Source organism: Equus przewalskii, chromosome 25 (genome assembly GCF_037783145.1).
Source record: "Equus przewalskii isolate Varuska chromosome 25, EquPr2, whole genome shotgun sequence".
NCBI lineage: Eukaryota > Metazoa > Chordata > Mammalia > Perissodactyla > Equidae > Equus > Equus przewalskii.
Genome location: NC_091855.1, coordinates 25737123 through 25758963, shown reverse-complemented (window position 1 = coordinate 25758963; position 21841 = coordinate 25737123). Strand labels below are relative to the sequence as shown.

The following is a 21841-nucleotide window of genomic DNA, read 5'->3' as shown; positions in this document are numbered from 1 at the left end:
GAAACAAAAAAGGCAGTAGAAAGGATCAATGAAACAAAGAGCTGGTTCTTTGAGAAGATAAATAAAATTGACAAACCCCTAGCCAGACTTACAAAGGAAAAAAGGGAGAAAGCTCAAATAAACAAAATCAGAAATGAAAGAGGAGAAATAACAACAGACTCCACAGAAATACAACAGATTATAAGAGAATACTATGAAAAACTCTATGCAAACAAAATGGATAACTTAGAGGAAATGGATAAATTCTTGGACTCCTACAATCTCCCAAAGCTCACTCAAGAAGAAGCAGACAATTTGAGCACACCAATCACAAGGAAAGAGATTGAAACAGCAATCAAAACCATCCCAAAGAATAAAACCCCAGGACCAGATGGCTTTCCTGGGGAATTCTACCAAACTTTCAGAGAGGATTTAATACCCATCCTTTTCAAGCTGTTCCAAAAAATTAAGGAGGATGGAACACTTCCTAACACACTCTATGAGGCCAACATCACGCTGATACCAAAGCCTGACGAGGACACCATGAAAAAAGAGAACTACAGGCCAATATCACTGATGAACATACATGCAAAAATTCTCAACAAAATTTTGGCAACACAAATTCAGCGATTCATCAAAAGGATCATACATCATGATCAAGTGGGATTCATACCAGGGACACAGAGATGGTTCAACATCCGCAAATCAATCAACGTGATACACCGCATCAACAAACTGAGGAATAAAAACCACACGATCATCTCAATAGATGCACAGAAAGCATTTGACAAGATCCAACAGCCATTTATGATAAAAACTCTGAACAAAATGGGTATAGAAGGGAACTACCTTAACATAATAAAGGCCATATATGACAAACCCACAGCCAACATCATACTCAATGGGCAAAAACTGAACGCCATCCCCCTGAAAACAGGAACGAGACAAGGATGCCCTCTATCACCACTCTTATTTAACATAGTACTGGAGGTCCTGGCCAGAGCAATTAGGCAAGAAAAAGGAACAAAAGGAATCCAAATAGGGAGGGAAGAAGTGAAACTCTTGTTGTTTGCAGATGACATGATCTTATACGTAGAAAACCCCAAAGAATCCATTGGAAAACTTTTAGAAGTAATCAACAACTACAGCAAAGTTGCAGGGTATAAAAACAATTTGCATAAATCAGTAGCATTTCTATACTCTAATAACGAACTAACAGAAAAAGAACTCAAGAACACAATACCATTCACAATCACTACAAAAAGAATAAAATACCTCAGGGTGAATTTAACTAAGGAAGTGAAACACCTATACAATGAAAATTACAAGGTTTTTCTGAAAGAAATGGATGACGACATAAAGAGATGGAAAGACATCCCATGTACATGGATTGGAAGAATAAACATAGTTAAGATGTCCATTCTACCTAAAGCAATATACAGATTCAACACTATCCCAATCAGAATCCCAATGACATTCTTTACAGAAATAGAACAAAGAATTCTAAAATCCATATGGGGCAACAAAGGACCCCGAATTGCTAAAGCAATCCTGAGAAAAAAGAACAAAACGGGAGGCATCACAATCCCTGACTTCAAAACATACTACAAAGCTACAGTAATCAAAACAGCATGGTGCTGGTACAAAAACAGGTGCACAGATCAATGGAACAGAACTGAAAGCCCAGAAATAAAACCACACATCTATGGACAGCTAATCTTCGACAAAGGAGCTGAGGGCCTACAATGGAGAAAAGAAATTCTTTTCAACAAATGGTGCTGGGAAAACTGGAAAGCCACATGTAAAAGAATGAAAATTGACCATTCTTTCTCACCATTCACCAAAATAAACTCAAAATGGATCAAAGACCTAAAGATGAAACCTGAAACCATACGGCTTCTAGAAGAAAACGTAGGCAGTACACTCTTTGACATCAGTATTAAAAGGATCTTTTCGGACACCATGTCTTCCCAGAGAAGGGAAACAATAGAAAAAATAAACAAATGGGACTTCATCAGACTAAAGAGCTTCTTCAAGGCAAATGAAAACAGGATTGAAACAAAAAAACAACCCACTAACTGGGAAAAAATATTTGCAAGTCATACATCCAAGAAAGGCTTAATATCCATAATATATAAAAAACACATGACTCAACAACAAAAAAATCAAACAACCCGATCAAAACATGGGCAGAAGACATGAACAGACATTTCTCCAAAGAAGATATACTGATGGCCAATAGGCACATGAAAAGATGTTCATCATTGCTGATCATCAGGGAAATGCAAATCAAAACTACACTAAGATATCAACTTACACCCATTAGAATGACAAAAATATCTAAAACTAATAGTAACAAATGTTGGAGAGGTTGTGGAGAAAAAGGAACCCTCATACACTGCTGGTGGGAATGTAAACTGGTGCAGCCACTATGGAAAACAGTATGGAGATTCCTCAAAAAATTAAAAATAGAACTACCATACGACCCAGCTATCCCGCTACTGGGTATCTATCCAAAGAACTTGAAGTCAGCAATTCCAAAATGAACCAAAAGATGCCTGTCCATTTATTAAGAGTATAAAGATATTCTGGCTTTTCCCTTATCTGCTGTGAATCAACACTACTCAGAAAGAATGCACACTTCCAAAGTAAATGTCACTTCAGGATGAAACCTGGTAAATAGACACACACACACACACACACACACACCATCCCATTCATTTTATCAGCTTCAAAGCTTAGGTATATCAAATACACAGCTCCACAATATGGGATCCACACTCTGACCTTTATGACATGTAATTATAATCATAGAAAGTTACATGAACATTCAAAGTTTACGTATTTTGATATTAATTATGTACCTGCCATACACAACCCTGGTATTACAGGTGATAAACAATAAGGTATAAAGCATTGCCCATTTACGCAAGGAGCTCAGAATGTATATGAGGTGCCACATTCTCTCTCATCATTGTGGTGCAAGTATTTATATTTTCACACATCCATGAAAAAGAAACACAAAAATAATGACTTTAATTCACCTCGTCTATATCAAAGAAGTACATTCTTCTCCAAGCCCTGAGGGGAAATATCCTGCTTCTTGCCACTCCCTAATCCTGCCCTGGCAGATATGTTGTCACAAGTGCCAGCAGCCTGTGCACACTGCCAACTCAAATAGATCCCTAAGAATAGCATGGAATAGGATCTACTCAACTAGAATTACTGACAGTCACTCCACTCTCAGGAAAGGGTTCTTGGAGTTGGCTCACCATCCCTAAGTGAAGAGCAAGCTAGAGTTATGTCTTCACCACTTTCAGGAGGTTCTCAACCTTGGCTGACTGCTTGAAGCATTCAATGGAATAAGGTCACATCACTGTCATCTGCGTAAAAAGGCACTTATTATCTACCTCTACATCCTAGGCTGTGTTGTAATGCAGAGCAAACAGGTTTTCCGCAACTTGGAAATCTATGATAATGACCCAGAACACTGATACGGACAAGTTGAACTGAGTGCAGACAGCTGAGCAAATATGAAGACGTCTATGAATTAAGAAATAACGTTAACATTTTGAACAAGTGGAGTGAGTACACAACTTTAACTGGGAATGTTGGCAGGAAACCTCGAGAAGCGTATGCTCAGACTGGATAAGTCCATGGAGAATTCACAACCTTTTCACCAATTAATCATCATGCAATGTAGCAGGCTGATGAAACAAACCTGGCATTCCCACACCATATTCTAGACCTGCTTTGGAGACTTGGAATTTCCCCAGGAAGTCAAGGTCCTCTGATCATTCTCAGAACACGTCAATTACTCATTGCTGGCTAATGACACTAGTGCTAGCAGCTCTAAACCCTTTCCAAATTAAGGGAATAAAACTAATTGTATTAGTCTTAATAAAACCTCATTTTTTAGTTTGCTTTGCTCCTTTGCTTCAACCAAGCAATGAGTAAGAAACAATATTTGTAGAACATTCTATAATGAAGAAAGCACTTTTTTCCTCATACCTCTTTTGGACCTCACAACAGACCTGATGAAGAGGGTATTATTGATATCCCCATTTTACAGACAATGTGCACAGGAGTGAAGTAAATTTCCTATAAAACAGGGGTGCACATGCTCCTTAATATTTCCCTATAAGATGTTTTAAGATTAAACTTATAGGAGATAGCAAATACTTTGAAATTTTTATTATTAAAAGACTTTATAGGTAAGGTGTATCTATTAGTCAACAAATAATTACTGAGTGCTAGTAGGTGGCAAGTCCAAGGCTATATAACCATAGACAGAATTATATAATTGTCTCTGGCCTCAGAAAGCTTCCAACCCATTTAAAAGGCAAGTTTGTGAATGTTCTGTAGACACTTAGAGAAATGAAGATTAATGAGAACTGGCCTGGTCAGAGAAGGCTCAGCCAAGATGAAATGCAAGTGAAGTTGGAAAGGATGCCAGGTTTGTGGCTAAGAAGAAACAAAGGCAGTGAGGAGAGGGTAGGGAGTCCACGAGAAGGCAAGAGTGGGTTAATGTTAAAATCTGGAAAGCAGTAAAAGAAAGGTGGGAAATTTGTCCATGCGGCACCAAGCACAGGGCCTTAAATATAAGACGCAATCAGTAAAGAAAAAGATGAAAAAAGACGTTGGGTTTTAAGTAAGCAGCGAACTTTCACCCATCTTATCAATCAGATAATCACTGCTTCCGTGGAAGGCAAAAGTTTCTTCCCCAAGAAAGTAGAAATATCAGCACAAGTTCCTATTTTGTCAGTAGAAGTTCTGGTATTTTTTGATTCTATGACAAAGGCAGCCACTGAAAATTTTTGAGTAGGAATATGAAAGGAAATATTCAAATATTAAGGAAAATTAATCTGGCCATGGTAGATGGTTTAGGTTAGAGTGAAGAGAGAATGATGTTGGTGAATATGGCTAGAACTCAGGTGCACCAGGCAGGTAAGAGAAGATAAGGACCAGTAGGCAAGTTTTCAGTGACAAAGAGAAAAATGGTCACATAAAAGAGTAATCACATAGTTCAAATTGTTAGGACTCGAGGATCAATAAGATGAAAAAGGGAGGAAAATATACCAGATTTTACTCTATGATTTAAAATCAGACGAACTCTGAGGAAATATTGCTAGTGACAGAAAGAGAAATGAGAGTCAAGGAGGGAGTAGCAGAAAAGAGAACTCATTTTCGTGGAACAATATTTTTCCTTCATCCCCTCCGATGTGAATACGAAACAGTAGTTAGTTTTTATCCTTTTCCTGGAAAAGAGGACTCGCTATCAAAGAAGATGGAAGACATATACCCAGAGGTATTAAGATATGTGGCCAGTGTGGACTTTCCCGAAACCCTGAACTCAGGCTGTCTAGTTCCAGGCCTAAGAGCTGACTGTGGATGGGTGCTAGGGAAAGCAGAATGACACAATTTGATGAAGGGTCGGGAACACCGAGCCACGGCCCTGCTACTCAGTGGGAGCATGCCTGGAGTTGACACTTAATACACAAGGCTATTTCTGTTTCTGCAATGCAATCACTGTCACCTTTATCTCCATATACATCATCTTAGCCTCCTGAAACTAATCCATGAAGAAGGGAACAATGTAACTTACAAAAAGAGAAAGATGAGGATGAGCCTTTAAAAGGGTTTTGCAAAGCTTGTTGGCACGTTTTCTAGATGATTGTTATCTGGTGACCCTCATAACAATGAATACTATTATTGAAATGATCCGCACTAGGTGGGGTTTATTTCTTCTTGTTGGGGAGAGAAGGACAGGTAGTGAGTTCCATCCTGCCTTCTGTATATATGGTACTATTTTATCTAAGTTTAAAAAAACCCTCAAATTCAGTCTAGCTGTTGTATTTTTCCTCAGTGTTGCTACCAATATGTCCAATTCAAATTTTCTAAATAAAACAAAGAGGAAGAGCTTAACACATTACAAACTCTTAACCTTATAACATTTGTTCCTTGATATTTTTGTTGGCTAAAAAAAAAACAACCCGTGGGTTCCTGGCCTTGAGTAAGCGTCTAGCCCAGGTGTTAGCGAAATTCTTTTAACTTAGCAGCCACCTGCACTTTTAAATCTTACCCCACGTTGGACTGCGTTTCCCAAGAACTAACACGGAGAGGGGCCCATGAAGTGCATTGTGGGAACTGTAGTCCTGGGTGACTTTTCTCCCAGCCCAGGACTCACGCCCTGATTCCGGGATGGTTGAACCCAGGAGCTACCAATTAGCTGGGGCCATGTCGGTGAGGCCGTGGTCCAACCGGGAAAGCCAGTGTGGGAGCCTCGCGTAATGATTGGCCAATACACGACCTCGGGGGCGGGGCAATAAGGGAGGCGGGAAGACCGCGGTGATTGGGCTCGGAGTTCGCGGCGGCGGGCGTGGATTGGCTGCACGCTAGGGCAGGGAGGCCTGGGAAGGGGCGGAGGAAGGAGACCAGAGCAGGAAGAACAGCGGCGAGGCGGTGGCGGCGGCGGCGGCAGAGTCGGTGGTGGTAGAGGCGAAAGCGACAGCTCTAGGGGGTGGCAGCGGCCCCGAGAGCAGGATGCGGGTTCGGGTCGGGCTGCTGCTGCTGCTGTGTGCGGTGCTGCTGGGCTCTGCCTCGGCGTCCTCAGGTCAGTATCCGCCCCCTCGGACTGGAGGCCCGGAGCCACCGCCCCCCGGCCTCCATCCCCGGCCGGGGCCGTGGGGGCTCCAACTGGAGACTCCACTCTCTCTGGTCACACCTCGCAGTAGTCTGTCACTCGCTGTCGTTCCTTGGGCTCTCTTGGCGTGGACCAGAGAGAGTGTTAAGGGAGCTAGAGAGGGGAGGAAAAGAAGGAACGGTCACTCTGCCCACACCTCTCCTCACTTAACAAACTTTACACGGCTCCTCACGAGTGAGGAATTGGCTCCATGGGAAAGAACCTCGACAGCTGACTTAGACCCACAGTGACACATGAGCCCTGCTGGAGCTTCCTGGACTCTCGTGTAGATTATGTGCTCCACTGGGTCTGAAACTCCGCATTTGGGATTGTAAATTAAATAATTGACACTCCTAAGGCTGTCACTGGGCAGAGCCACGTCCATCAAAACCAGGATGTTGACAGTGGTTTGTCGGTTTGCTTACCACTTGACAGAGTCCCTGGTCTCTTTGTCTATTTAAAAATGAACACTTTTGATGTAATTGTGTCCACTCCCTACCCTTTTTTAGGAAATATTCCTGAGAAAGTGAGGTTTACCTCTGTCACAGTGTTTCTCAGTTGCTCCATGTTTGTTGACAGTATTTTTATGATTTTTGAGAAAATCTTGTTCCCTGTAAACTGAAAATGGATAGCAGCTAGCTTTAACTTTTTATATAGATGTAGAAATTCATGTGCTTTCGAATTGATTTTCCAATTAGCTGATTTATACTCTGGTTCTGAAAATTATTTTTCTTTTTTAGTAGTTTAATCTGCCTGCATCTGAAAACTTCTATTTTGAGAGTGTTGATAAAGAAGCGCTTAGTGTGTTTATGTTGGTAAAGAAACAATTGGTACAGTAAAGCTTTTGAATTTTAATCAGTTCAGTTAACAAGACAGCTGTTCTGTGGCTTTAAATTTTTTTGGAACAAGGCAGGGTATAAATGTCAATTCCTTTTTTTTTTTCCGACAGAAAATTTCCCAGATGGTTATTTGAATCCCCAAATTATCTGTCCTAGTTGTAAGTCAATGCCATAACGTCATTCTGCTTCTAAAATAAGAGGTCTAAACCCAAAATTCTATCCATAACGTGGTTTGAGATACCATTTCAAAAGCAAAAAGCATATGCTAGTTACTTTACTGCCAGCATCATGCTTTGAGATCTGCCCCCACCTTTTAGTGATGGTTTGTGTTCATGACCGTATCTTTAAAACTGTACGTAACTCTTGAAGCACTGCTAGCAGTTACTTGATCAAAGGAGGTATCAAATGAAACTGTGGAGTGTAATGGATAGAGTACCTGATGGTCCATGGACCAGCAGCATCATAATTCCTTTTAGGAGTTTGTTAAAAATGCTGTTTTAGGTCTGAAACTGGTGGGGTATCTGTATTTTAACAAGCTTCACCAGTGATTCTTCACACTGAAGTGTGAGAACTGTTGGGTAAGGAACATGGTGTATATCTCTCTGAATTCAGCTTGCAGAATTTAAAGAAAATTAAAGCATACATTTTCCTATGTATTCCTTTGACTAGATTTCATATACTTAGAGCTTCCTGTCGGTGGAGATGATACTTGAAGAAGTCGTTTAATCCACAATTGGGATTCTCAGGACGTTAGAATAGAAGACTATTATTACTGAAGTCTTAAGTCTTTGAGTACTGTTGATGTAAGCAGAGGACTAGGTTCAAGAAATGTCTGCTCTGATTTCCGTTGTAGTTAAACTGTGCCAAAACATTTCCCTGGTAGAGGCAAAAATCTTACTTAACCAGAACTAAAACAATATAGATGTGCATGCTGGCAGGTAATAAAGGCAATACTGTGCTCACGTATAGTGCAAATATCATAAAACATTTATGTGAGATAAAGTTTTATAAATTGAGTACATGGATTTTCAGTTGACTTTTTGTCTACATATACTAGATATCAACCTCATTTTTAGTTTAGATTTAAAGATTTGCTCCTATTTAAAAATCAAGTTTTTGGTCATAGTTTGTTTTAACTTAAAGTTTGAATGCTAGTGGTTACCCAGAGCAAGTGGCATTAATTACCAGGTACAGTGTGATCAGCCAACAAAGGGAGTCTTGATTGTATCGCTATTAGTAACTATTATCTAATATCTTGTTTTAGAGGCATGTTAAAGAAAATGATACTTTTATTAGAAGTGTTTTCTTTTCTCTGTGAATAAGTTAATTTAAAAGAGGTTAAAAAGATATTTTTCCATTTTCTCAGGGTAGTAGTGAAAAGTGTATAACTTTGCCCACTTAGAAATACATTTTCTTGTTTTCCACAGGAAGAGGCAAATGGTTTACTTTTTCTTTCTTTATGCCAAACAATGTTACAGTCTTTTAAATTAGGTCGACTTCCGGGTATTTCACGTACGAGTTATGTTAATACTATATATTCAAAGAGTAGGTTTCAAATTGCGGAGGATGTATTATACACTCTTCTTTTGTTCCTTAAAACATTCTTGAGGCAACGGCACAGATGGTATTATTCTCTTTTGACACATTGAGAAAAAGGAGGCTGAGCAAGCTTGCCATGTTGAACCATGTATGTAAAATGAATGTCACGAAGCCAGGTTTTGACCCTAGCTCTTCAGGCCTCAGATTTGGAGTAGTTAAGAATCAGGAGTATCCTAGGATCGGCACAGATTCAATGGCAAAGCAGAAGACAGGGTGTCTGGTCTCTTTTTGCCAAACTCTTAAGACTTTCTGTGTTTGCAAGTGTATGTCTGTTTAATTTACATGACAAGTTGGAAAATGAATTTGTAATGATCACATCTCCCTGGAAGAATGTCCCTGGTACTTTGCAGTTTTGTTAGCTGATATAATAAAAATGAAAATTGGTCTTTTTCAAAGGGAGGCATACGATTACTGAAGTAATGTAAACCGTCGTATTTTGGATGTGATACTGTAGCATGAGAAATCCGTAACTCTCCCTTGAATCCTTTTGCACTTTTCTTGTTGCTTGATGTCTTTCTGACAAAAGCATTACTGTTTTGTTTTTATTTATGCATAACTTCAGTGTCTTTAATCCTTACCTGACTACTACATATCAGAAGTTTCTAGGTTGTAAGCAACTTCTTTAACAGTGTTATGTGAATGGATATATCAGTTTGAAAGGATATATTAGTTTGAAAGAGAAAATAGCTTATGCTTTAAGACTGTCATCTGGAGGAGGCTTTCCCAGTTTAGTAAATGAGGGAGAATACTCTTATTTACCTGTAACCTTAGTGTATATTCCTAGTTTGAGAAGAGAGAGAGAGAGAGAAGCATGATGCAATACATGTGAAATAACCCTGATTGTCACAAGTTCCCATGTCTCTTGGAGTTCAAAAACACATTTTGCTACTTTAATGCCTAACAACTTGTAGTGTCTCAAATGTAGTTCTTAAAATTTATTTATAGGCACCTATATTATTCACCTATTAGCTACATGTGTGACCTGTTGGACAAAGTACTAAATTTAGTGATTAGTAATTTAAGAGTTCCAGCTAATCTGAAGTTTCAGTATGTTGGGGTATACCATATACGTCTAATATCTGCTCTTGATATATTAAATAGTTAATGTTTGTGATTAATTAAATACATCTGCACACACAACTTTATAATAGAGGTGAATATTTTTCCTTTATCTAAGGATTTGCTGAGAATAGAATTTGAGCCATATGTTAGAACTTGGGCTTTGGGGAATACTTGTGAAGAAGTTAGCATGAAGGATAATTGTTAATTAATTGGCATCCTAAATGTTATGGGCACAGCAGGACTAATACATCCTATACCCTTTTCCTCTCCACCCACCAGAAATAAAACATATTTGGAAGGTAATCTAAAAGTAGTGAATGTGAAAGTTTTATTTGAAAGCTGTAATTTAAGTTTTATTTGAATTGACAGCACTTTCATATATGGCAAAACCTCTAGTAGACTGGTTTTCTCAAATATTCAAAAGAAACAAATATTGTGAAATAGAGTTGTGTATTTTGTACATGAGCTGATTATACTTCTTAGAGTTAGCTCAGTTCTTTGATAATATAAACTACAAAACATGTTTTGGTTATAACTTAGAGATTTACAAGTTACAAATAATATTTAGGATATAACCTTGTGAAATAAAGATAAATGGCAACCATAACACCAAATTTTGTAGTAAGAATCACATGGTTTTATAGCATTGTGTCTACTAGTTAATTTCTCATATAACTTAGGAAGCAGGCAATACTGAAGCTCACTTCTGGATAAAATCAGGTAATTTTAAGAGTAAGAAGAAAATTTAGAGATCATCTGACAGTTGTTTTTTGTTGTTTTTTTTTAACTGGCCCGGAATACAAAGATCAAACATTTGCATATGGACATTGGGTTGTTGAATGTGTTTACATAAGAGCAGGAAAAAGAATACAAACAACCACAACAGAAGTAATAGGAGGAAAACGCAGAAAGAATAATAGAAGGAAAGTTATTGTAATTGGGCAAAGCCAATAGCAGCTGATATAAATTTGCAAGAAAGGTGTAACCAGTAGCTGGATTAGTTGTTTATTTGATATAAGCTATTGATTTCTTAATAAATAGATCTTATGTAAGTGAATACATGGTAGTATGATGCTACTTTTTACCTGTATCTCGTTATCTCTTCAGTAAAGGAGAACACAAATCCTAAATATCTTAGTCTGGCAACTCTGCTGTCAAATAATAGTTCTGAGTGTCCATCTTTAGTAGCCTAGTGAACAGTAAAAGGCTAATCAGCACTGAAATAAGCTAGTGTGACTCCAGAGTCTGAGCAGAGGAAAAGAATAGTTGGAGTCCTGAACCACAAAATCAGAGATTTATTTTTATAAATTTAGTAACTCATTCTCAGTAGTAGACTAAATATATACAGAAGAATTGGATGGTATCTGAAGAAATGTCTGTTTTTGGTAGTGGTGGTTGGTCTTCCTGTGTCACAGAGGAAGCTAATATTTTTCCTGGAGGGAAAACTACCCTCCTAACCCCCCTTTTTTTTTCTTTTCACTTAATCTTCTGAACAGTTGCTGAATACAACCAATTTTTAGATAATTCTAGATTTATTTATCCAGTGTCTGATTATTACTGGTTGTACTTATCACATACTTTCTTTTAATAATACTTGTGCTTTCCCAACAAAAAATATAACTAAGTTGTCTTAAAATTTCTTTACAGATGAAGAAGGCAGCCAGGATGAATCCTTAGATTCCAAGGTGTGTACTAAAATTTGCATTGACCAGTATTTGATGCCCAATTTAAAAGCCTGAATTATTTATCTGAGACAGGATATGAAATCTGCATCTTTTGAGCAACAGAGTTGGATTAAAAGAAGAAGATAGCTGGTATCAACATTAGTTCTAGTTCTTCTGGGGGAAAAAAGATCACTCACTGACCTACAGGGGAGAGAATAATAAATATTTCCATTAAGAATGTTGGTTATTAGGTTTAATTTCAACTTGAATGTGCTGTTTGTGTGTATATTTAAGAGGCTTAAGGCAATAATATTTTTAATTGCCTTATGAGAGATTGATTTTCTTCCTATTTGTTTTTAGTTTTTTAAAACTTTGAAGACAACCTCTGCCATTTGTTTCCACTTATAACAATTTTAAAAAGTCTATTGAGTTAATGCATTTAAATAGGTTGATTGAATGAATGACTGATTTACGTATCCGAGGCGACCAATCAGTTATAATCCCTGACCTCTAGAAGGAATATAGATAAGAAACAGGAAGTTATAATACAGGGCTGTCATAAGGAGAAGTATAAGGTATGTTGGGAGCATGTTGGGGAAGACCTAACCCAGACTTAGGAACTTAAGAAGGGCTTCCCTGGGGAAGTAACATCTAAGTTGAAATTCGAAGAAAGAATCAGAGGTAGACAGGTGATGAAGGCATGTGACAAACCTCCTAAAGTCTATAGAAATGAGCAAGTGTGGACATTCAAGGAGTTGAAGGAGATCCATCTGAATTAGTAAAAGTAATGGTGAAATTAGGTTGGAGAGAGTCCTGGTACTATTGAAAACTAAAAATACTTTATATTTTCAGACTTCTTTGCCATCAGATGAGTCGGTAAAGGACCACAGCACAGCAGGCAGAGTAGTCGCTGGTCAGATATTTCTTGATTCAGAAGAATCAGAATTAGAATCACCTATTCAGGAAGAGGAAGACAGCCTCAGGAGCCAAGAAGGGGAAAGTGTCACAGAAGAAATCAGCTTTCTAGAATCTCCAAATCCAGAAAACAAGGACTATGAAGAACCAACAAAAGTACAGAAAACAGGTAGTCTAGACATTTCTTTGCTTTTACCTGATGAAAGAAGGAGACAACTGAAATTCTAAAGCTAGTGTGGAAAGATGCAAAAGTCTGATTTTACTGATTATTAACCACATATAATGTATTAAGTATAGTTTTACAGGCTTTTCTAGATTTTAATATGTCAAAGTTATTCACTTAGCAGATTTGACCCAAGTTACATAAGCTGAATTCAATAGTCAAAATTGCATTTGTATCATATTAATATCCTAACATTTCTCTTTGGACTCCAGTATGTAATAATCTGTCAGAGTGGTACACAAAGTAGAAACTCAGATGTGAAGGATTGTCTAACATGCTGGTTTCCTTATTTTCCGATTTGTGTTAGGATTTTTACTACAATAACCTTTTCAGTCATCCTAGGTAATTTGATTTAGGTGTGTATCCCTCTCCAGTTGAAGCTTATGTCAACTTTAATCCTCTTCTAACTTTCACCTTCTTGACACCCTCTATTTTTAAATTTAAAACTTGATCTTTCTCACAATATTCTAAATTCCTATTCTTTTAAAAATTAATTATTTTTTTATTTTTTATTTTTTGATGAGGAAGACTGTCCCTGAGCTAACATCTGTGCCAGTCTTCCTCTATTTTGTATGTGGGACACTGCCACAGCATAGCTTAATGAGTGGTGCATAGGTCCAACGCCCAGGATCCAAACCAATGAATCCCGGGCCGCTGAAGCAGTGTGTCTAAATTTAACCACCACTAATGTGTCCACTCTTCCCTGCCCCACCACCCTTCTGTCATTTAGTCTGTTATTTCAAAGAACACTGCCATGCCCACTTCTTATTCTGTTATTAGCCACTCTCAGGAATTGATCCAGATTTTATGTTTTAAAAATATAATTTCTTTTAATTACAAATATTCCATACTCATGAATAGAAAAACTATTTTAAAAAATTATGAGTACCTTTATCCCATCAACTGGAAATAACAGCTATTAACATCATAAAGAGTGCTCTTTCAGGCTTTTTTCTAGATGTATGGTTTTAAGAAGACTAAATTGGGTCAAAATGTGTATACTATTTTACAGCCTTCATTTTGCACTTAACAGTTATCTTGAACATTTTCCCATATCATTTAGTATTCTTTTACAATTCGATGGTTGATGGCTATAAAAAATTTTACATGTAAATATATCATAACTGCAAAATAGGTTGTTTACAATGTTTGTCTTGCTAGGAGATTGTTTTAAATGTATCTTTGTGCACTTCTATGAAAATTTCCTGAGAATTAGTTCTTAAAAGTAAATTTGCTGGACTGAATGTATAATTTTCAAAGAATTTGACGCATATTGCTAAATTGTTCTTCAGAAATGTAACTCTGTTTACTTCCTTTGAAACTACTCCTTTTCCTGTACCTCAGCCAATTGTGTATTTCCATTTTTAAATTTTTGCCAAATATTACAATTTATTTCATTCCTTTTAATTTTTAATTAGGGAGATTTCCAAACGTCCACAAAAGTAGAGAGCATAATGACGCCCCCGTACCCACCACCACCCAGCTTCAACAGCTCTCAACACTCTTGTTCTTGTTTTATCTTTACCACCTCACATTTACTCTTTTTTTCTTTCCTAGAGATTTTAAAGCAAATTCCACATGTTGTTCTACCTACGTATCTCTAAAAGTAAAAATTTTTTTTCAACAAAACCACAGTAGTATTATAACACCCACAAAATTAGCTATTATTCCTTTGGCACCCAATACCCAGGCTGTTCAGTTTCCCAGTTGTTTCAGTGTCCTTTTAGAATTGATTTATTTGATTAGTATCCATGTTAAGATCTTAGGTTTCTCTTATCTGTAACAATTCTCCCTCCTTTGTTTTTAAGTGTCATTTTGTTGGCTAAAGAGATAATGTCCTTTGTGCTATACAATTTCCCACATTCTCGATCTAGCCGGTCATATCCATGTAATGTCATTGAACTTGTTCCACTGTCTGCTGTCTAGTCTATAAACTGGAAGTTAGCTCTAGAGGCTTGGGTAGATTTAGTTCTGTTTCTTTCTTGAGAGTATTTCATAGATGGTGGTGTATCCTTCCTATTGTATTACATTGGGAGGCATAGAGTATCTGATTGTCCCACTTCTAGTGATGGATTGATGAATGAGGTTGGGTGCTGTCAGCCTGATTCAGCCATTCAAAAGTTCTTCACTGACCTTTTACCTAGAGGTTTAGGCCCATTTTGTTTGTTATCTACATCTAGTATTTCATTAGGAGTTGCAAAATTATGACTTTCTAATTTGTCATTCCTCCTGGATTTGTTACCTGGGATTCTTTTATAAAGAACTTTCCCTCATCAGCTATTTGGTTACCCTGAAATATAGTCCATAAGGGAAAGGAGGGTAAATGCTTGATTCTTTCCCTTGAAATATATTCAAATAATGATTTGGTGCCCTAGCAAAGGGCACCTCCTCTTCCAAAGGAGACCAGTGAGTATGTTTTTGTTTGTTTGTTTCTGTTTGTTTTGCTTTTCAGCATCATTACACATCCATGGGTTTTATATATTTATGCTTTACTCTATTGCCATCATTCTTTTTTATTGCTCATGTTATCCCATTTTTGGCCATTGAGCGTCCATTTAAGTTCATTCCTTTGTCCTTTCAACTAATTGTAGGTGACTTTTAAACTTAGTTCTTTTTAGACAGGACAAGATGTCCCAAATTTATCTTATATGTTTCCTGACCCAGAAATGAATGTCAGCCATTTCTCCAAGGAACCCAGATTCCTTTTAGTGGGAAATTGTATTTAAATACTGCAATCTAGTGATAAGGGCTATTCATTGCAACTGAGCTGTCATTACTAATAGGCCTTTTTGGCGGATAGGGTTAGGAAATGTACTACTCATACTGATTGTTCCAGTTCAAATTAAATATTACAGGTGAGATAACACAAAGGGTCAGATTGACAAATTGGACTCACAAGAATCAGAGTATCAAACTTGACTAATATTTTCAAAGATGTAATTATCACAAGACACAGGCTAAGTATGGAGAATTCCATGACTGCCAGAGCTGCTCCCAGGTCCTCTCTTGCCGCAAGTAGGATGCGCTTAGGCCCAGATTTTAAGACAAGGCCTCTAAGTGATGCATATGGAGTGTGACTTCCACAAAAGGGAGCTATTTTCGTTATGAAACATCTCCAGTTTATTCTCTGATAACTGTATAGCTTTCATGGTATTTTCTAGGAAGTCATGCCTCGTAAATACATATATCCCAAGTTTATGTATAGTGAGCAGTCTAGACAGAGCAAGTCCATCCTGCTAAAGCATCCGTAAGTAAGGACACTCTTGGGGCTGGCCCTGTGGCCGAGTGGTTAAGTTTGCGCGCTCCGCTGCACGCAGCCCAGTGTTTCGTTGGTTTGAATCCTGGGCGCGGACTGCTCATCAAACCACGCTGAGGCAGCATCCCACATGCCACAACTAGAAGGACCCACAACGAAGAATATACAACTATGTACTGGGGGACTTTGGGGAGAAAAAGGAAAAAAATAAAATCTTAAAATAAAAAAAAAAGTAAGGACGTTCTTGGTGGTAAATACCTTTAGTGTGTTTGCCAGAAGGTCTCTTGTTAGCATGTTTCTAATATGCTTTAATCCTGTTGCCTCCTTGTCTCCGTGTTTCTTGGGCAGTAAAAGGAGAGAATGGATTGCAGGTCTGCTCCTATCCCTTTCTGCCCATCAAGGGTTTTGCTTCTTCCTTTTGTATTGTCGTCTTTCCCTGATGATGAAAATCTGGTACCTAAGAATATTGTTAGATTGCTTTATCCTATTACCTATGTATATATAGTTTCAAAATAACAATAGCAACATTACTACTAACAACAAGACAACTGAATGCAGTTTGAGTTTTCTTTATGGTTCTTTTTGTTCTTAGTATATATTTTACTAGGGATTTGTAATACACTGTTTTTAAATCCTTTGAGTAATTCTGTGTGGTTATACCAACAATTTTGTAAACATTTAGATTCACTTGCTTTGGTTTGTTCTAGTTTTTCATTAATTGCTTTGTTTCTTTTCATTTAGACTTGTTTTTAATTTAGCATTAATACATGAAAAGGCTTGTGTAGTTATGTGTAACATAAATTGTGTATGCGTAGCTTTGTGTGTGTGGAGTCCCAACTACATTGGAACTGGGTTATGTGACAATTACTTCTAGGCTTGCATCCTTTGTCAGCTCTCATCCATGTCTCTGCCATATTGATCTTCCTAAAACCCAGATTTGATCCTATGACTCCCCTGTTTACAGCCCTTCATTATCTCCCCATTTCTCTGTGAGATAAAGTGCACACTCCTTAGCATGATTCACAAAGCCTTCTGTGTGTGACATGCCTCCCAGCTTCTGTGACTTCATCTCCTGTGGCTCTTCCCCAAGCACCCTTTTTCGGTGACATTGAACTCATCACTGTTTTTCAAATACACCATGCAGTTTATGCCTCTGGGCCTTTGTACAAGTTCTCCCTACTGTCTGGAATACCTTCCTCACCCCCTTGCCCAATTGATCTATCACCTTTCTACTCACCCTTAAAGATGAACTTAAGTTTCTCCTTTCCGAAGCAGTTCCAGAAACACCCAAGGGCGCTTGAAGAGTCTCACATATGTAAGAACTTCCCATCTGGTTCCCTGCTTTCATCCTTTCCCCTCATGTCGGTTCTCTAACAGCAGCCAGACTGATCCTCCTTCCTGTTCAGAGGCCTCCAGTGGCTTCCTGTCATGCTCAGAATACAGTCCAAACAAGGCCTTCTGTGATAGGCCCCTCCTATCTCTCTCACTTCATCATCTGCCACTCCCCTTCACTCCCGTCACTCCGGCCACACTTGCCTTCTTGCTGTTTATTGAAGATTTCACTCTCGTTTCCAACTATATCAGGAATCCCTGAGACCACACCCCCAGGCTTGATGATTCTCTAGGAAGACTCACAGGACTCAGCATATAGTTGTATTTACAGCTATGATTTATTACAGCAAAAGAATACAAAGCAAAATCAGCAAAGGGAAAGGCCCATGGGGTGAAGTCTGGGGGAAACGAGATGCAAGCTTCCAAGGGTTCTCTCCCAGGGGAGTCACACAATACACGTTTAATTTCCACAGCAACAAGTTTTGACAACACGTACGAAATGTTGTCTACCAAGAAAAGTCCCTGGAGTTTTTATAGGGGGCTCATCACAAGGCACTCTGTGCCTGGCACATACCAAGATTGCAGACTCTCAGAAAGAAAGCAGGTGTTCAGCATAAACCATATCATTTGTACAGTTGTGATGAGTCACTCCTAACAGTTAGGGTAGTGGGAACCCTTCCAAAATCTTAAGTTGCCAGCCACTAGCCAAGGGCCAACCTTGTAAGCAAGCCTTTTCAAAGACAGAAGTTTAGGTCTGCTCTGTTAACCTATGAGAAAACTTATGCTAGGTCTTCTCTGCATAGTCTACGCCCTTGGTCATTGGCCAACTTGTCTTTACAGCAAAGTTATTGTCAGTAAGACCCAGGCAGCAGAGTAAGACCAAGAAGCTTCAGTATTGATTTCATTTATGCCCTTCACAGGTCCCAGACTTGGCCAGTTAACAAATCGCTTTCATCATAAAGGTCTATCTTAGAAAGCCGGGTGGCTTCCTCCATAAGTTTCTCTATTAACCTTTTTACCTGGCCTTAAGTATCAATTCAGGTCCAGCACAACTCTCGCCAGTAAGCTGAAGCTGACTTGAAAGCCTTCCAGGGCTGAGGCAGTGTCCTGGTAGTCAGGGTACACATACAGGAGTACGATCCCAAAGGGCACACCTGGTAACCCTGGAAACAGTATTTACAATTGTTGGGGCACCCCAAGCAGGACATATATTAGGCAGTATGATGTGGCCTCCTGCCATGGGCATGTTGTCCTAGGGTTCCTAGTCCAGTCCAAATAATTTAGTTCACTCCCTGGTTTCAGAGGGACTGCCAGTCAGTTCCAAACAGTTTTCATGTTCACGAGACCAGTTTATCCACCTTGTAAGTGTGGACAACATCTGGAGGAAAGTGCTGAGGCTGGGCCACTTCCTGTTGCCTCCTAGTCAGCCCTGTCAGGTGTGATCACAGGCTCAACAGTCTGAATTCAGAGCCCTCTCAGCAACTTAGAGAGGCGCGTGAAGAGTTTTCCTTTAGGAATGAAGAGAAGCTTCCTAAATACTTTCAAAAAACAAAGATCATAATGCCATCTCACCTCCCTCATGCCTCTCCAAGGGGAAGGGGTTTGGTTTATTTTCCTTAGTTGTTACAAAACCAGTGTTTCCATTCAGCGATCGTAATTTTATATTTTTCAATCGTCTCCTCTCATCCAGAGCTTTCACCCAGTGGGGTTGTGTGCAAGAGGAGAAAAAGATCTTCACAGAAAAACACTTCTATACAAGTAAACCAGAAAGGCATCATGTTCAGGAATTGGTCAGAAGAAAATCCTGACTTTTCAAAAAATTTCAAAGTGGGTTTACATAACTGCCCACTCCTTTCACCCTGATTGCTTATCCAGTGAGCAGCATGGAAACGATCACCTTCTTTCTCAGGACAGCTGCATCGAACACTCAGATGGCACTAGGGTGTGCAGCAGGAGAGTGTGAGGGGAGAGTCAGGTGATCAGTCCATTGTTGCAAATTGCAGCTCATCAGGAGAGCAGGGCACGAGGAGTCAACCCCAGAAAAACATGCTCCAGAGGGGTTGCAAATCAGCTTGACCTGTCAGGAGTGAATAGAGGGTCACAGTCCCTGTGATGTACCCTCTCGCAAATTGCAGCTTTGAACAATAGTTGCAAGTTAAGAATACAGTGAGTCTCTGTATCAGAAATATACAGCCAGTCAGCAGCTGGATTTCAGTCGTCCTACCAGAGAACAAGCCCTTTCCTGTGGGCTTTTTTGTGTGTCCCAGACAGTCCAGCCAAACATTCATGATTTCCTCACAGTGTAGGGCCTCACAGAGAGGTGGCCTGATGTGCAGAGGTCATAGTCTGAGTTCTGTTTATCGAGCCTTTGCCTGCTCCCAGTTCAGCACAGCCCACACTGAGCTGGGAGCCTATACCAGACAGTATCAGGTTTTAGCTTAAAACAAATCCAAGCAATTAGGATCTGTGAATTCAGGATTTTTAAAAAGCCAGAGGCTTTTCTTTAACAGCAAAGTCAGGATGCTGCAGGACCAGAAAGTCCAAGTGGCAGGGAAGGCTTTCCTCAGCCCTTTTCGTCATGTCAGTCTTTGAGTCCAAACTGACCCACTCACTGATACGCACATCAGTCTCTAAGGTCACACCTTTGCTTCCACAAGCACTCATTAGCCAACTACAACCTGTGTTTTAGAACTCCAAAAGTATATCTGCATCTGTAGATTACCTCTCTTTCTTACTATCTTCCTTTTTCCGGAGGCTCCAGTAAGCAAAACTCCAAATCTTCCATAGCAAAACCCACCAGTTACAGAGACTTGTTCTGTTTCCAGTACTCAGAGTTTAAATTCCAACCCGCCCACTGGCAGCAAAAAGCATGGAAGTCGTGTCCCACTAACACATTTCTTTTTTGCACCTTCCTGTGATCAGGATGATTCCTCTGGCATGTATGGAATTAGAAGCATTTAACTTTTTATGTCAATTTTTACCATACATCCAGCTGTGATGGAAACGAAATACAAAGCCACTAAGAACATTTCCTTTGTTTTCTCGTTGCAAATTTACTTAAACTCCTAGCAGTAAGTTCAGCATTTGCAGTGTTAACATTACAGCTGCCAAGGAAGAGCCTGGCTGGAAGGCAGGGGAGGAAGGGAAGAGGGGGAGGCTACTGTAGCAGCAGCTAGGCTGAAAAAAGTTGCTGGAGTGTTACTTCCCTGCCTTATTTTTCTGGTTTATATAAAATTTTGCTCCAGCCCTGGGACCTGATTTAACTCCCTCCCCCAGCCCCACTCAGAGGAGAGAGCAATGCAAACTTTTAACATTTTTGGCCCTTTCTCCTTGGGAATTTTAGGAAGAGAACATCTGGAGGAAAGAACAAAACCCAAAGATATTACTTTAGCCTGCATGGCCAAAAGCAGCTGCAGATCCAGCAATCTCACTCTCCTAGAGTTGGATCTGTGATTTTCAAATTCTGCAGGTGACTTTTACCTTCACAATAGATAGCAGCTCATCTGCTGCTGCACGCCATAGATGACCTCGTAACCCCCTGGGCACCAAAGAGTCGTACCCTGTGCCTTGTCCTTCCTTTCCCAAACAGTGCTTTCACCATTATTTCAGTGAGTCAGGGGCGTTCTATCAAATCCCACTTCTGATACCAACTGATACTGAGGGTCCCCAAGACCATCCTCAGGTTCGATGGTTTGCTGGGAGGACTCAGCTCCACTCACAGCCATGATTTATTATAGCGAAAGGGTGCAAAGCAAAATCAGCATGAGGTAAAGTCCAAAGGAAACAAACAAAGTGCAGGTTTCCAACGGTCCTCTCCCAAGGGAGTCCTACAGGATGCGCTTCACTCCCCCAGCACGTGTGACAACACGTGTGAAATGTTGTCTTCCAGGGAAGCTCATTAGAGACCCAGGGCCTGGAGTTTTTAATAGAGACAAGTCACATAATCACTCTCTGCCCACCGTGTGCCAAAACTGCAGACTCCCAGAAGGAAAACAGATGTGGAGCATAAACCACATTGTACAAACACTTAAGGCACTGTGAGTCACTTCTGTCAGTTAGGGAGGTGGGGACCCTCCCAAAATCTAAGTTCCCATATGCAGCAAGGGCCCACCCTTGAGAAGATAACAGTCATACTTGCTATGTTAGCTGTTTTCTGCACATCATCTCAATAAACATTTGTTGAAAATGAATGCGTAAATGGCCATCAAGAGGGGAATGATTACTCTGTGGTATTCCCCAATATAGAATACTCAATTATTTTAAAAGGAGCATGTTTTGTAGCAAATAACA

At 39.4% G+C, this 21841-nt stretch overlaps 1 protein-coding gene across 1 annotated transcript in view; it reads left to right on the top strand.

Annotated features, from left to right (window-relative positions):
• The first annotated feature begins 6320 nt into the window (after positions 1-6320).
• SEL1L (SEL1L adaptor subunit of SYVN1 ubiquitin ligase) overlaps positions 6321-21841 on the top strand; it is a 54307-nt gene continuing 38786 nt past the window's right edge. Inside the window, exons 1-3 of the mRNA XM_008516121.2 lie at positions 6321-6592; positions 11809-11846; positions 12678-12909. Coding sequence (XP_008514343.1) covers positions 6523-6592; positions 11809-11846; positions 12678-12909 — 340 coding nt within the window. The 5' untranslated portion in view covers positions 6321-6522. The remainder of the gene's footprint in view (positions 6593-11808; positions 11847-12677; positions 12910-21841) is intronic.